The sequence below is a fragment of the Conger conger genome, chromosome 14, assembly GCF_963514075.1.
Source record: "Conger conger chromosome 14, fConCon1.1, whole genome shotgun sequence".
Lineage (NCBI taxonomy): Eukaryota > Metazoa > Chordata > Actinopteri > Anguilliformes > Congridae > Conger > Conger conger.
In genome coordinates, this window is record NC_083773.1 from 16682417 (window position 1) to 16696839 (window position 14423).

The 14423-nt window shown below is 43.3% G+C and overlaps 2 protein-coding genes across 7 annotated transcripts in view; one reads left to right on the top strand and one right to left on the bottom strand.

Annotated features, from left to right (window-relative positions):
• vgll4b (vestigial-like family member 4b) overlaps window positions 1–5326 on the top strand; it is a 39725-nt gene extending 34399 nt beyond the window's left edge. For all 5 annotated transcript variants that reach the window (XM_061219424.1, XM_061219425.1, XM_061219427.1 and 2 more), the window contains 3 exons: window positions 520–742; window positions 1039–1162; window positions 2513–5326. In XM_061219424.1, the coding sequence (XP_061075408.1) occupies window positions 520–742; window positions 1039–1162; window positions 2513–2757 (592 nt within the window). In that variant the 3' untranslated portion in view covers window positions 2758–5326. The remainder of the gene's footprint in view (window positions 1–519; window positions 743–1038; window positions 1163–2512) is intronic.
• A 550-nt stretch (window positions 5327–5876) lies between these two features.
• atg7 (ATG7 autophagy related 7 homolog (S. cerevisiae)) overlaps window positions 5877–14423 on the bottom strand; it is a 50274-nt gene continuing 41727 nt past the window's right edge. For both annotated transcript variants that reach the window (XM_061220499.1, XM_061220500.1), the window contains exon 19: window positions 5877–6341. In XM_061220499.1, coding sequence (XP_061076483.1) covers window positions 6309–6341 — 33 coding nt within the window. In that variant the 3' untranslated portion in view covers window positions 5877–6308. The remainder of the gene's footprint in view (window positions 6342–14423) is intronic.

The following is a 14423-nucleotide window of genomic DNA, read 5'->3' on the forward strand; positions in this document are numbered from 1 at the left end:
CTCTGAAAACTCAGTTCCACTTCATATCCTTCTAGTTTTCTGTGAAGGGACAGCTTGAGTGGCAGACCTTCGCAAACATGGCACATAGATTTGAGAAGCTACCTCAACTGGAAATGAGCTCCAGTTCTGAACAGACATTTATCGGTAAACTGAATATCAGGTGAATTCTGACACCCTTACAGTTGAAGCTGAGTAACCCGAGTAATGCAGAGGATGCCACTCTGTACAGGCTACTCTAACCTTGAGCCCTGGGCTGTAGACTGAGGCTGGTGAATGCCATGGCACTGGCTGTAGAAAGCACTAGAATCCTCCCTGAGGCTGGTGAATAGTGACAGCCATGGCACTGCGCTGTAGGGTAGGTGTGTACGCAGCAGAGGGTAAATATGCTGAGTGTGTGCCCCAGTGATGCAGTGTTCTTATCGGGCCCACAGTCAGCAGAGCGGGCTGTGCTCGCCATTAACAGCCGGCCCCTGTTGGGGCCCCCGAATAATGCGGCCCTTGTTCTCCCTCCCCTCGCAGCGGCAAGCCTGCCAACGGGGACTACCGCAAAGACCCCCGCGACCGCAGCCGCAGCCCCATCGAGCGCGCCGCCGCCCCCGCCATCGGTATCCATGGCAACCACCTCTACGCCCACGTGCCCAGCCTGGCCATGGACCAGCCCCTCGCTCTGACCAAAAACAGCATGGACGCCGCCCGCACCGCCTCCATCTCCCCGGCCCTGGGCCCCGTCGAGCGGCAGCAGGTAAGGGCACCCCGCTGTCACCCAACCCGCAGCCCTGAGCGGGACCGGCAGGGCTCCGACCTCCAGCGAGAGAGCGCTTCTTACAGCCAGCCCTGAAAGATCTCAAATACAAAAAATACAAGTATTTTGAACTTCAATAAAAGATGTCAAAAGGTGTGATTGAGGATAAGTTTCTCTTGTTAGATTCCATCAACATTCACTCATTTTTCAGAAATGATGAATATGTTCAGTGAGCTCATGGTGATGAATGCATCCCTTACATTGTGTGGTGATTGACAGCCTGTTTGTCTGTGCAGAATCGTCCCTCTGTGATCACGTGTGCCTCTGCCAACAACCGCAACTGTAACCTGTCTCACTGCCCTGTGTCCCACAACGGCTGCACCTCCAGCCTGCCTGCCAACTACAGGAGACCCTCCAACAGTAAGTCCCTTCAGCATGTACCGCACGCTGTCTAACATTACCCCACACCTCAGGCACAGGAACATGTACTACCAATACGGCTCAATCTTAATTCAACAGTGGTCACCTTTAAGAAGTCATTCCTTAAGCTAGTTTGCACCCTTGAGATCCACTTCGTAACACAAGTTACCAGTTCTAAAGCACAACGGACACCCAATACAGTGAAACCTCCTTTAGATGTTGGCCCCTTTAGACGGTGAAGCAGCATGAGGAAGTGCAGGGGCTGAGGGCATGGCTGTTTGACCCAGGTCATGTGATAAGTGCATGCGATGGGAGCATGGCAGGACCCCTCACAGTGGACAGGCACAGGTCAGCAGCAGGTCACGGGAAAGGCGCTGTGATCTCTCCTGTGGGACCCTGGCACAAAGCGGCTGTTCTCTCGCACCAGCTCAGGGGACTACGCGCTAATGTATCCCACATTTCGTTATGTAAGCAGGAAAAAAAATAAACACACCGATTCCCTTGTTTTTGCACTGTGTTCAATTACCATTTCAATGTGTTAATGTATCCACCTGGTGGAAAAGATAGGAAGCGTGCTCTAAACCTTACCATCCATGGCTTAATACGTAGCAAAGTTATGAGTATCTACGACTATGTACTTATTGTACCATGCCTTGTGAAATGAATTGGAATGTTTAGCTTATTTTTTTATATTTAATGAGTTAAATATTGTGAGGTCCCTTGTGGGTGTATTAGTGCTAAATTATTATAATGCATTTTTGTAATTGCCTTTTTAAATGCTGCTGTAACTGCTGCCACCACTGATGAAAAGCTGATATCAGCCTCTATTCAAGATAAATGTCAAATATAATGAGTTGGCTAGTTTATGAGTTCAGGCATTAATTGAACACTTAACAGGAGAAACCCTAATTAATGATAACTGCCTTCCCATAAATACATTTTTCATTGCTCTGGCTACAAGAGGGTTTTCTTTCTTTTTCGAAAAGCCCTGTTGTAACTGGTAAATGGGTTAAAAAATTATTTTTTCTTAACTGTTGCACACAGTACATGGTTTTGATTTTACCTGCTGCGATGAATCCACTCAGTGGCCATGAGCATTCATGAGCAGGGATCATCACCATTCTGCCATGGTTAACGGTAAAGAATTGAGCAACAAATGGCATACATTTCATTATTCTACTGCAGTGAACAGTACAGAATTAAGCAACTATTAATGATTGCCCTATGATGTATTTCAGTGGCATTCCACCAGCAAATAATACTGAATTGAGTGACATTGCCGTGCATTTCATTTGCATTGTATCGTAATGAACTGAATTGAGTGACGGAATGAAATTGCCTTCCCCGCAGCGAACACGGCTTGCGACCCCGTGATCGAGGAGCACTTCCGCCGGAGCCTGGGGAAGAACTACAAGGAGCCGGAGCCGGTGACAAACTCTGTGTCCATCACGGGCTCAGTGGACGACCACTTCGCCAAGGCGCTGGGCGAGACCTGGCTGCAGATCAAGGCCAAGGGCAGCGGCTCAGCCAGCCCAGAGCCCTCCCCCTCCAGCCACATGGTCAACCACAATCACTCCCCCTCCCTGGTCTCCTGAACGGGCCCCTCCACAGGCACCTGCATGATTCAGCTCCGTTCGCAGCGCTAGCCATTAGCCGTGTACATAAAGATAGAAGCAGGGAGTGAGCGTTTTTCTTCTGTTTTTTTCCCCCCATTTTCTTATTTTTCTTCTTGTTTTTAAAAAAAAGTATCTTTGCGTACTTGCTTGGCATTTGCATTATCAGATGCCCGGAATGATTTAAAAAAAAAAAAGAAACTAGCAGGAACTATTTTATTAGGAGTTGTATCACATAGCATCCTAACCACCTGCCTCAATTACCAAAGAAACCTCTGATGCAAATGTGTTGCCCCCTTATAAAAGAATAAGCCATTCTTTCAGAGCGCCCCCCCCCCCCCGGCCACATTCTCACTGCTGTTCTCGCCTGTAGACTGTGCTCCACGTTCTCCCCCCATTTCTCCTCTGTTTTGTACGCTTTTACTTGAAGAGGAAGGCCTGGTCTGAATTGCACTACTCGATGATGGGTTGAGGTTGCGTGTCAACTTCATGTCGGACGCTTTTTGGTTTGTTTTTGTTTTTTTTGTTTTTCTTGTATTTTGAGGGCAAAACTGCTGACAATGGTTAGGTGATGTTTATCTCGAGTCAAGAAGGCAAAGAAAGATTTGGGGCAAGGGAAAGTGTTTCTTACTGGTTCAAGGTCTCGGTCTGCCCTCCAGGCAGGCTTTTCAAGGGTAGGTGCTCACAACTGGACTGTGTCATTCTTCACGGGCATTTAATTGTTTTGTAGTTTCCAAAGCACTGTGGTTTGCTAGAGTAGAAAAGGTTTGAAGGGTAAAAATAGTGCTTACAGATGCATGTTTTAAATAGCTGGTATCTATTAATGTGTAGACATTTCAATCTTAATACTATTAGCCTTTCTTCAAGATCTAGTTTATTTTTGTCAGTAACAGTCCTAGATATACTTACTGCTGGTACAGTTGTACTCATTATTTTTTTTTATTCGATATTCATTATGGTAGCAGCCAGCGACAGAGGACAGCCTCCGGACAGGCCTTCTATATATAAACCGTTTGATTTATATGATGTTAATCCGTGGTACAGGATGCTATAGCTTTTTTTTTTTTGCATGACTGAATAAGGTAACCATTTGCAGCTGTAGACAGGTCGACTATCTCCCTAATGTCAAGAGGTATTTTTTATTTTGATATATTTTCATCTACTACTTTTAACAACTTTGTATTGTCGCAGATGGCTGCAGCTTGTGGAACTGACTCTTTTGTTTTGTTTTTAAACTCATGAACCTGTACCAAGGAAACACACATTCCTCCTATAGGGAACTTTGTACAGGTATTGCATTTTTTTTCTCAATATCAGTAGCTATTAACAAGAACGTAAGATTTAAGCGGTGGCGAAATGCGGGAGGGGCCTGAACGAAGCTCCGCTCATCTTAAGCTTGTCTTTTTTTAGAGCTCATGCGCCCATACATTCCATCATCCCTGTTCAATCACTGGACTCATTACAACCCTATACCATGACATAGATTCTCAAAAGCAGAAGCTAGCTGCCAGACAGCTGCCATTTGAAATGAGTATCCGAATAAGAGATTGAAAAACAGTGAGTCTAAATAAAATAAAAAATAAAAAAAAAGAATACATTGCAGATATGTTTTCACTTATCTGTAAGCACAATTGACCACATGAAAAGAAGTAGTTCTTCTAATAGGCCATTGTAATTTCCTCCACAAATTCTCATGAATACAGAGGGGAAAGGGCGAATGTCCCAAGGTCATTATAAATACATTTCACTACCAATTTACTCGGTAGGAAACACACTTTCTGCTTCGGCATACAATACCCTACACACTGTAGGAAAATCACTTAATAAAAATACTTTTTATATAGGTAACTATAAGACCATCATTACGCTGTGCGTAACGAATGTACAGAGAAAAAAAATCGTAGGTATTTTTTGAGGAACAATTAATTTGTTAATGATATGTAGCTATTTAATTTTCCCTGTCCTTTATTGTAATCATGCATTTTTTTTTTTGAGAAAAAGTTGATCTTTTTTGTTTGTTGTAGATTTGTCTGTTTTAAGGTTTAAAAAAAGTGCAGGAACACAGTTATTCTATGAAAACAATACGTTAGCATAATAGCCACTTGTTTATTATTGCTGAAGGCTACTGAGCAGCTACAGTGCAGCATTGAACAGGGAGCGTGCTGTTCTGTTGAGTTTGCCTCTTGTGAGACAATTGAACAAAAGTACTCATCTTTGAGATTTACTCGTCTGAGATGGGTAACTCCACTCTGATCTGGCTTATTCGAGATTTAAATGCTAAAATGTTGTTTAAACGGTAGATCTGAGAAAGAAGGGCTGTGTATCCAGGGAAGAAAAAAAAAACTGATATTGAGAGACAAACTGTTTAGATTGTTCCTTCACTTGGAAGCTGCATCAACAGTGTACTTCTGAATACCCTAAACTGTTTGTACATCTGTATTATACCCTCCTTTGTGGCCTTGTTTCTCCTGAAAATAAAAAGGTTTTGGCAGGCCACCTTTTTTGTACTTAAAAGTAGCCTCAATGAACAATAAAGTGCTCTTAAACCACAGTCTTGCCTTTGATTCCTTGTACCCTCCCCCAAATAGAGATGACCCCTTATGGGGAACACTAGTCCTACCTAATGTTTACAGTGGGGATTCCACATGAATTGGAATTGGGTGTGGGCACAGTCAACAGTCTGAAACAGGCTTCTCAAGCAAGGAAGAGCTGTCCATACAGTTAGCATGTGTAATGGAAGTTTTTCTCTTACAATGAGGCTTCAGGATTATTCAAGTGGATGGGGAGAATGGAATTTAAATTGAATTTAACTAGGTTTTACAGAACACATCAGCCATTGTGAACACTATAATACCTGCACTGTTCCACACAAACTTGCAGTGGTATTGCATCATCCTGCTTAAGGCATCCTGAATTGTCTTTTCCAGCCAGTGATGTTTCTGCTGTTGTTTTCCCACATGGTCTGGTTTGCTGATGTAGTGTAACGTGAATTAACATCATGGTTCTGTTCCAGAGCCCCAGATGTTCTCCTGAAGCTCCTCTCTGCTTTTCAAAATGTTAAGGACTTAAAAGTACACCATTAAAAATCAGTAGACCAAACCTTTTAAAATAACCGTTTATATATTTTATTTTTTTAAATTCAGGACGTTAAACATGATGTTCACCAAATACATTGAGGGTTAATATTTAATTGCATAAATGAGATTAAACAGATGGGTAAAAAAATGTTTTCAAGAGACAATCAAGTATGAAAAAATTTGGGTGGGGGGCTATGCATATATTTAAGATGAACACCGATGATAACCTGCATATGTCATTTTACGTCTTCCCATTTGCCTTAAAAAGGTATGTAAACATTAATTAATATGCAAATACGTCAATACATTAGCGCATGAAGGGCAGGTCTGTTTGGGAGAGCAAGAAAGCTGGCAGGCAGATTCAGTGACTGATTCACTCTGACTGTTGACTGTTCTTGGCATTCAGCACTGCAGGCCACGCACTAACACACACTCAGATCTCTGCCGTCCATGTTCTTAGATGCTTTCGTCATCGCTCATGTCCCAGATCTGCAAAAAAAAAAAAAAGTATCATGTAACCTTCAGAGAGTTTAGAACACAGACACAGAGGCCACGTCAGCCAGTCTTGATGGTGGCCTGCCAAGTGTCTGCACCTTCATCCCTCAAGCTTAACATGAACAACGTCAAAATGGCTGCCAGGAAACAGGAAGTCATACTATATTTCATCATTGCGACTTGCCAAGATATTTGGAGCTTCTCACTACCTCAAAATCTGAATATTGTACCTCATGCATCATTATAACAGTGGTGTTCCCATACAGTATACCTTCCATGATTAGTCTTGGGACAGAACTTTGAAGGTTTAAAAGACTGGTAAGCTTATCATTTCTAAAAAAATAGACTGTAAATAAACATTCTGCAACCTTGGTTTCAGTTATTCCCTATTGTTGCCTGTAAAGTGTTACTACAATGCTAACATCATTTAGCCCTGGCTAATATAAGCCTACCTTCCTAAAAGTAATTTCAAAACAAACATTGGCTTCCTTAAAAAAGGCTGCAATCTCTTCCCAGAATGGTCCTAAATGGTAATATCATCATTTCATTGTTTGCGTATTTTAGCCGAAATCCCCTTTTTCTCTCTCACACAGACTTCTTCATCTCTATCAAAAACATATGTTGTTTATTAGGCTTGGTTGCAGCAGACGAGCCCAGACAAGCACAGCACACAGCTCCACTCCGGTCCTGAGAGACGCCTAGCTTGGCCTGATTTAATCAGTTGGTGGTTTCTGGGATGGAATATCTGGTAAATTTTGTAGAAGCCTTCCTGACAAAGCTCTTTAGAGTAACGCCGGCATCGTCATCACAGACCTCAGATGGTTACAGAGGCAATAAAATAATTAATAAGTACAAGCAGGTGTGCACATGCATACAAAACAAAAAGCACACAACACATTGAACAATATGTAGAAATCACAAACACTACCAGTATTCATTCATTTACCCTTTTCAACCTACAGTGCAGTCCATATTTGGTACCAGTTGGACAGTGGTACAATTACTGCTCTTTTGGCTTCATACTCCAGCACATTTGAAACATTCAGAAACATTGAATATGAGGTTAAAGTGCAGACTGTCAACTGTAATTTCAGGGTATTTACATCCACATCGGGTGATCCATGTAGGAATTGCAGCCCTTTTTATACCTAGTCCCTCCATTTTGGGCGACCAAAAGTAAACCGTTGTTTCTCAGCTGTTTCTGATTTGTCTGGTGTGTATTCATTTGTACAGAAGTACAGGCATGAGACAGCTTTCAATATCTAGTCTTGATTCTCGGCTTTTGATTGCTTTTGTCTGTTTTTGGTTTTTGTCAACATGAGGACCGGACTTGTGCCAATGGCAGTGACAGAAGCTATTACGAGGATGATAAGAAAAACAGTCAGAGACATAGGCCAAACCATATGCTTACCAAAATAAATTGTCTGAAACATCATTAAGAAGAAAGAGAGCACTGGTGACCTCAGTAATTTCAAAGGTTATGATAGGCCAAGGAAGACCTCCAGTTGATAGATGAAGAATTCTTGCCATAATGAAGCAAAAACCGTAAACACCTGTCCAACTGATCAGAAACAGTTGTGGATGTGTCGGTGACTACTGTCTGCAGAAGACTTCATAAACAGAACTACAGAGGCTACAATGCAAGATGCAAACTCAGTAGTTAGCTGCAAAAACAGGATGGTCAGGTTCTGGGAAAAAGGTCTTGTACAGAGGCAGAGGAGCCCAAGATTGACTTGTATCAGAGTAAAGAGCAAAGTGTGGAGGCCATATAGAACTGCCCAAGAACCATAGCATGCGCCCCTCATCTGTGAAACATGGGGTTGGGGGGTGTTATAGTGGGCATGTATAGCTGCCATCAAACTAATCAAAAGCCTCCAAACTAATTGGACAGTACTTCATCCCACAGCAAGGCTCCCAAACATACACCAGTGCTCTCTTTCGTCTTAATGATGTTCCAAACAGTTTGTTTCGGTATTGTTTGGCCAATGCCTGACTGTTTTTTTTTTTTCTCTTCTTTGACATTCATTGGCACAACTCTGGCCCTCATACTGACAAACACCAAAACCAGACTCAAAGGCAATCAAGACTAGGTACTGAAAGCTTTCTTTTACCTGCACCAAGGAAGCAATTGAATACACTTGACTAATGCAAAACAGCTGTCCAATTAAATGTTGGTTTGTTCCACTAAAATAGGACTGTTTAAAAATGGATGTAATTCCTACACAGATAACCCAATATGGATGTACATACCCTGACATTAAGGTGACATTCTGCACTTTGACCTCATATTCATTGTCTCACTTCATATTTGCTACAGAGCCAAGATACCAGAAATTCTACCACTGTTCAAATACTTACGGACTGCACTGTATTTGTGGGAAAAATCCATCCAGTAATATTATAAATGACATCAATTGCTGCATACATGTATTTGTAAGTCCTCTGAAAGGTTGGCAGAGGTACCAGCATTGATTTGGGATATGCGGTGTGTGCCCACAGAAAGGTGTGTGTGATGAGCTGGAACAGACAGGTGTGCGGGCGGTGTACACGTGAGCTTCATTTCTGCAGCCCCCAGCGTCCCTGCTCCATCCCGGCAACCGGGCACTGCCATGTCTAATCACATGCTAATCTAAACCTGCAGTTCTACAAAGCAAGCACACAAACACACACACATGGACACACTACAAAGCCCTGCCTGGTAAACAGCTCTATCTGACTCTCTTTGATGTTCGTGCCCAGGGTGGTAAAGAGCCCGCCCAAAAAAAAAAAAAAAAAAAAAAAAAAAAAAAAAAAAAACATCCCCTCATCTCCAACCCACGTGAAAAGAAAAAAGAGAGTGACAGGTTTGTTTCCACTTCAAAGGGAGGCTCCTCTCTGAGGGCGTCACTCCTTTCCTGTGTCCACTCCAGTCCCGGCCCCTCCCCAGGAAGTGACACAGGCGTGTGACATAGCACACACACTCCAAAACCCCCCACCTCCTCTCCATAAACAACGCCACTGTTTTGACGCGTAAAAATTCCACACATTCCCACTTCCTTCAGACGCATTTCACATACCTCAGATGGGGACGCAGAGGGGCAGGCACACACACACATATATGCACACACCCACGCATACCCGCACAGGCGTGCGCGCGCGCACACACACACACACAGACACACATACACACACAAACTCTTTGGGGTCATTTTCTGTAATCTGAGAACTTGGGAATGAGCAGCTATACTAAAACAGCGACAATGTGCCCAGGCTAATTACAGTTTGGCATGTTGGCAGGAGTAGTATCTGACCAAAAGACATTCAGAACTATTGTGAGGTCAGATACAGAAACTAAAGGCCAGCTTCTTCTTCGTCCGTCAGTTAAACACATGGAAATACATTCTCAAAATGGAGGCACTATGTGGTATGGTTCACTAGGAGCTGTAGCACTGTGTCAGAGTAACAAAAAAGTGTTGTTTTATCCTTGTGTGGTTTTGGCATAATGGTCCAGCCTTGTTTTCCAAGACAGTCAGACTATAATCACATATATCATTATTTTAATTACAGCCTAGTCAGTGGGTCTTTAAACTATTTCAGTACGGTATACTCACACAGAAAGAGTACACAAGGGTTTTTTTCCCCTCATTGGACCAAATACATGTTAGCAGGATTTAGGCTTGGTCTCTTAGAGCTTTTGTATCTTCCCATACATTTGTGTTTGATGTCTGTTTTTTGTGGTCCAATGAATCATGCTGTCATTTGACACCACTCGGTGTATTTAATCCTCATCTGTAGTGGATTTCTCAGAGGAAGCTTTATTTTTATTTGCTGTATTACAACATTTCCGCAGATGTTGCCTATGTAAGAGCGCAAGACTGAGCTAAAACGCTAGTTCTGTAAAAGCAGCTTGTTCTACTCCTACCAAATGTATTTAAAGCAGCCAGGAAGAGTAGCAGTGAAAGAGTTACGCTCCTGAGGGCAGTATTGGTGCCACATCCGCTGTGTCACACATTCAGACATGCATCCTATGAGTCGATGTTCATCAAGTGTGACCCTTGTGAAACACCGTCTGATGTTCTCTGGTTGTGGCGTCTGTCAAATATGTGTAATTTAATTTTTATTTAAACAGAGACCAAGGGATGTCTAAAACTAGGAGAGAAGCATTTACATTATCATCCAAAATATGATATTAAAGGTTTATAAACAGGCGTATCGCATGTTAAAAAGCCTGCAGGTTGTTACAATGAGCAAGGCTAAGTTTGTTTCCTCTCTTGACTCAACAGCACTGAGAGACAGGATCTCTGGCTGGACAACAGGGTGTAGGATGCTGATTCATTTTTGACTTTGCTCATCTCCTCTTCAATAATTCAAGGCCCTTCCTGAAACGCTGGTATATTTACACTCTCAATCAATTACCAGTGTGTGAAAAGTCCTTGGACTATACTTGGACTTCAGGTAGCAGTTTTGCAGGAATCATATTATTATGTTCAAAAACATGCGCTCATTATATCCCACTGCTTAAGCTTCATCATTTATACTTCATCACTGTGATGAACGCTGCTTCTCCAGAACATCAGCTGAGCATGTTTCCGTTGCGCGCGTGTGTGTATGTGCATGTGCGTGTGTTTGGGTGTGTTTGTGTGTGTGCGTCCGTTTCTGTTTTCCTATCCACCCCCACAGGAATATTAAATGTAGGGTGTAACCCGCCATATTGCTTCCCATGGCCGTCGCCGAGCAGCCATCGGAACATACGCGGCTCCTCCCTGAGGATGTGAGAGTGCCTTCATTTCAGGCCTTTCACTGTCAGACTGTCTGCATGCAGCCTCTGGGGTTTGATGTAAAATGAGAAAGCCCTTTGGTAGCGTACTGCAGGAGTGTTAGAGGGCCACTGCTTTGGCTCAGACCAGCCGTCTGCCATTCAACAAGCTCCCGAGAACTGGAGATGAAAGTTCAGACTTTATTTTGGATTGTGGAGACCACACCCTACTTTTCTACACAAGAGCAGAGACATTAGTTCATCTCTCTTTCTCTCTCTCTGTTTGTCTGTCTGTCTGTCCATCTGTCTCTCTCTCTCTCTCTCTCTCTCTCTCTCTCTCTGTGTCTCTCTCACTTTCTGTCTGTCTGTCTCTCTCAGTTAAGGCTGAAAACCACAGTCATGTCTGTGCGCAGGCCTGCAGGTGAGCAGAAGGAGAAGGTGTGCTCTTGGGCAGGCCTGCAGGTGAGCAGAAGGAGAAGGTGTGCAGGCCTGCAGGTGAGCAGAAAGAGAAGGTGTGCAGGTCTGCAGGTGAGCAGAAGGAGAAGGTGTGCTCTTGGGCAGGCCTGTAGGTGAGCAGAAGGAGAAGGTGTGCTCTTGTGCAGGCCTGCAGGTGAGCAGAAGGAGAAGGTGTGCAGGCCTGCAGGTGAGCAGAAGGAGAAGGTGTGCTCTTGTGCAGGCCTGCAGGTGAGCAGAAGGAGAAGGTGTGCTCTTGTGCAGGCCTGCAGGTGAGCAGAAGGAGAAGGTGTGCAGGCCTGCAGGTGAGCAGAAGGAGAAGGTGTGCTCTTGTGCAGGCCTGCAGGTGAGCAGAAGGAGAAGGTGTGCAGGCCTGCAGGTGAGCAGAAGGAGAAGGTGTGCTCTTGGGCAGGCCTGCAGGTGAGCAGAAGGAGAAGGTGTGCTCTTGGGCAAAGCGGACTTGCAGCAGCAGCAGCAGCAGGACACAGGGGCGCATTATTAAAGAGCTGTTTTTCATTGCCCTCCTGTTCTTGTTAATATACTTCAAACGGGGCAGGCGGAAAAGCTTTTAAACGGATCAGCTCGGAAGCAGAACTGAGGCTCCTCTTTGGCCGGCCTCCATGAATGCAGCTCTGACTGTGTGTGATCCTTTGTGTGCAGGGCGAGAGAGAATGGGAAAGCAGACTTATGTAACCTGAATAGCACTATCTATAGCCAAAAATTTACTACACTCTCATTCTGATGCCCGAAATGTTTTTTTGAAAGCATTCAATACGGATCCCCACCTAAGCCGATTTCTTAAAGCCAAGATTATTGTACTGCTTGAAGCCTCAAACCATCAAGCCAACTCAACTTGCAAATGATTCGTATTTTTCCCCTTTTGCAATCAAGCATGTCAATTGATCATTAACTGCTGGCTTAATGGGAGTGAAGAAATTCAATCAGATGTGCAGTGCAACAGGAAATAAGAGATGGGCCAGATAGAATACCATTGCATTCTGCATTCATGACAACAACATTACCACAGCACCAAATAAATAAGCTTCTTATTTTGCATAATAAGCTCACAACCATGCATGCCATATTCAAATCTGAGTTATTTCAAAAATACCTCATCTGATTGGTGCATGAATAACATTAGCCTTGTTTTGGCTTCTAGAAAAAAGACATTATGATAACAACTGGATTATTACGCAGTGCTGGTTTAGGTCAGGACAGGATTGGGTAAACGGAGTCTACTCCAGTGATCCTGCTTTTAATCTGCTGGGCTCAGAAACATATTGGGAGATTGCAATCATGACTGTACAAACAACACACAAGAACCTGCAAACAATTATTTCACTCGCTGGCCAAAAAAGGAATGGCCTGCCTTTGGGCTTTCTTTTCCCACAATCAAATGACTGTCCCCACTGCTCTACACGCATGAGTGCTGCTCTGGGCATGATCTGCGCTCAGATCCATCTCTCTGCCTGGTAACACGATAGCATAATGCATGGTGGGATACGGGTACGGGGTGACAGAGTCTACGTCAACAATGTGAACTGGGAAAGCTCCTGTGGGTCAGAGCCAAAGTCAAAGCCTAACAGAGTCAAGAGTCCGAGCCTAAGAGAGTCAGAGCCTGCAGGTCTCTACAGGAAAGTAGTTTAACTCCATGTGAGAAAGGAGTTGTTTGGAGCTACCCAGCACCAAACAGTTCAGCTAATAACAGCTTTTTAAAACGAATAAATCTGGTTTTAATATTAATACATGTGCAAAGATCTGAATTAATGTCAAATATAGTCAGCTTGTCAAATATTATGGGATTTTCCCTCTGAGATAAACCTAGAGCTGTTGCTGATCTAGTTAAACCATAACAGTGAGGTCTGGGATTTAAGTATAGGACAGAATTATTAGCAGTGATGTCATCCACCTCAAAGCTCCACCAACTCCTGCCATCCCCCTTACTTTCCAATGTTTTCCCCATGAAGCTGTACATTTATCACCTCACATCTACTGTGGTAAATATGCACTTAAATATGCAGAGAGAGAAAGAGAGAGAGAGTAGATCCAATCACAGCTTACCAGCAACTGTCGGTTTAAAAAAACAAAAAAACATCTGTTTTACAGACTTAGAAAACATTTTTCAAATGCGTCTCTGTCTTTTATCAGCCTGCATGGCTGAAATTAATATGGGAACAGCATACTGCAGACCACACAGAAAGCGGATACTCAGGGTACTGTGTTATCAGACTCAAGGTACTGTGTTATCAGACGCAGGGTACTGTGTTATCCACATCATCTCCAGCAAGGGAGGGACAGAGGAGGGGAGCTAACACTACTGAGGGTCAAAGTGCACGAGTGGGCAGACTGGAAAGGCCCACTCACTGGGGGAGGCTGTTGGCGGTTGTAATTTTACACTTGTTCCAGGTCTACAAGGAGGCTACACATACTTCAGTGCTACAACCACTAATAAGAATAAGAAAAGAATTGAAGAATATTCATTAAAAATAAGAATAAAAAAAGGAGTAAGACTGAAAATAATAATAATAGGGACAAAAGGTGGATATCAATGAAAGCGGTATAACTTTCTTACGATCACAATTTGTCTGCTAAGAATAGAATTATGTGAGAAATATTGATGGCAAAAAACAAGAGATAATACAATATATCTTCTAAAAAGAGAAGGGTGAACTCATTGTTTGGATGCTGTCTTCAATTTGCAAGCTGGAAAAGGCCCTCTTATAAATATTTGTGGGGCGATCACTTCCTCTAGTTTAATTTGCGCTCTGTGGCCTCTCGTAAGATAAACAGAGAATCAGTGCATGCACACACACATACACACACCAACACTGTATGAAAGATAAAATGCTCCACCCAGCAGGATATTCAGATGTGCATGACAGCGTCCA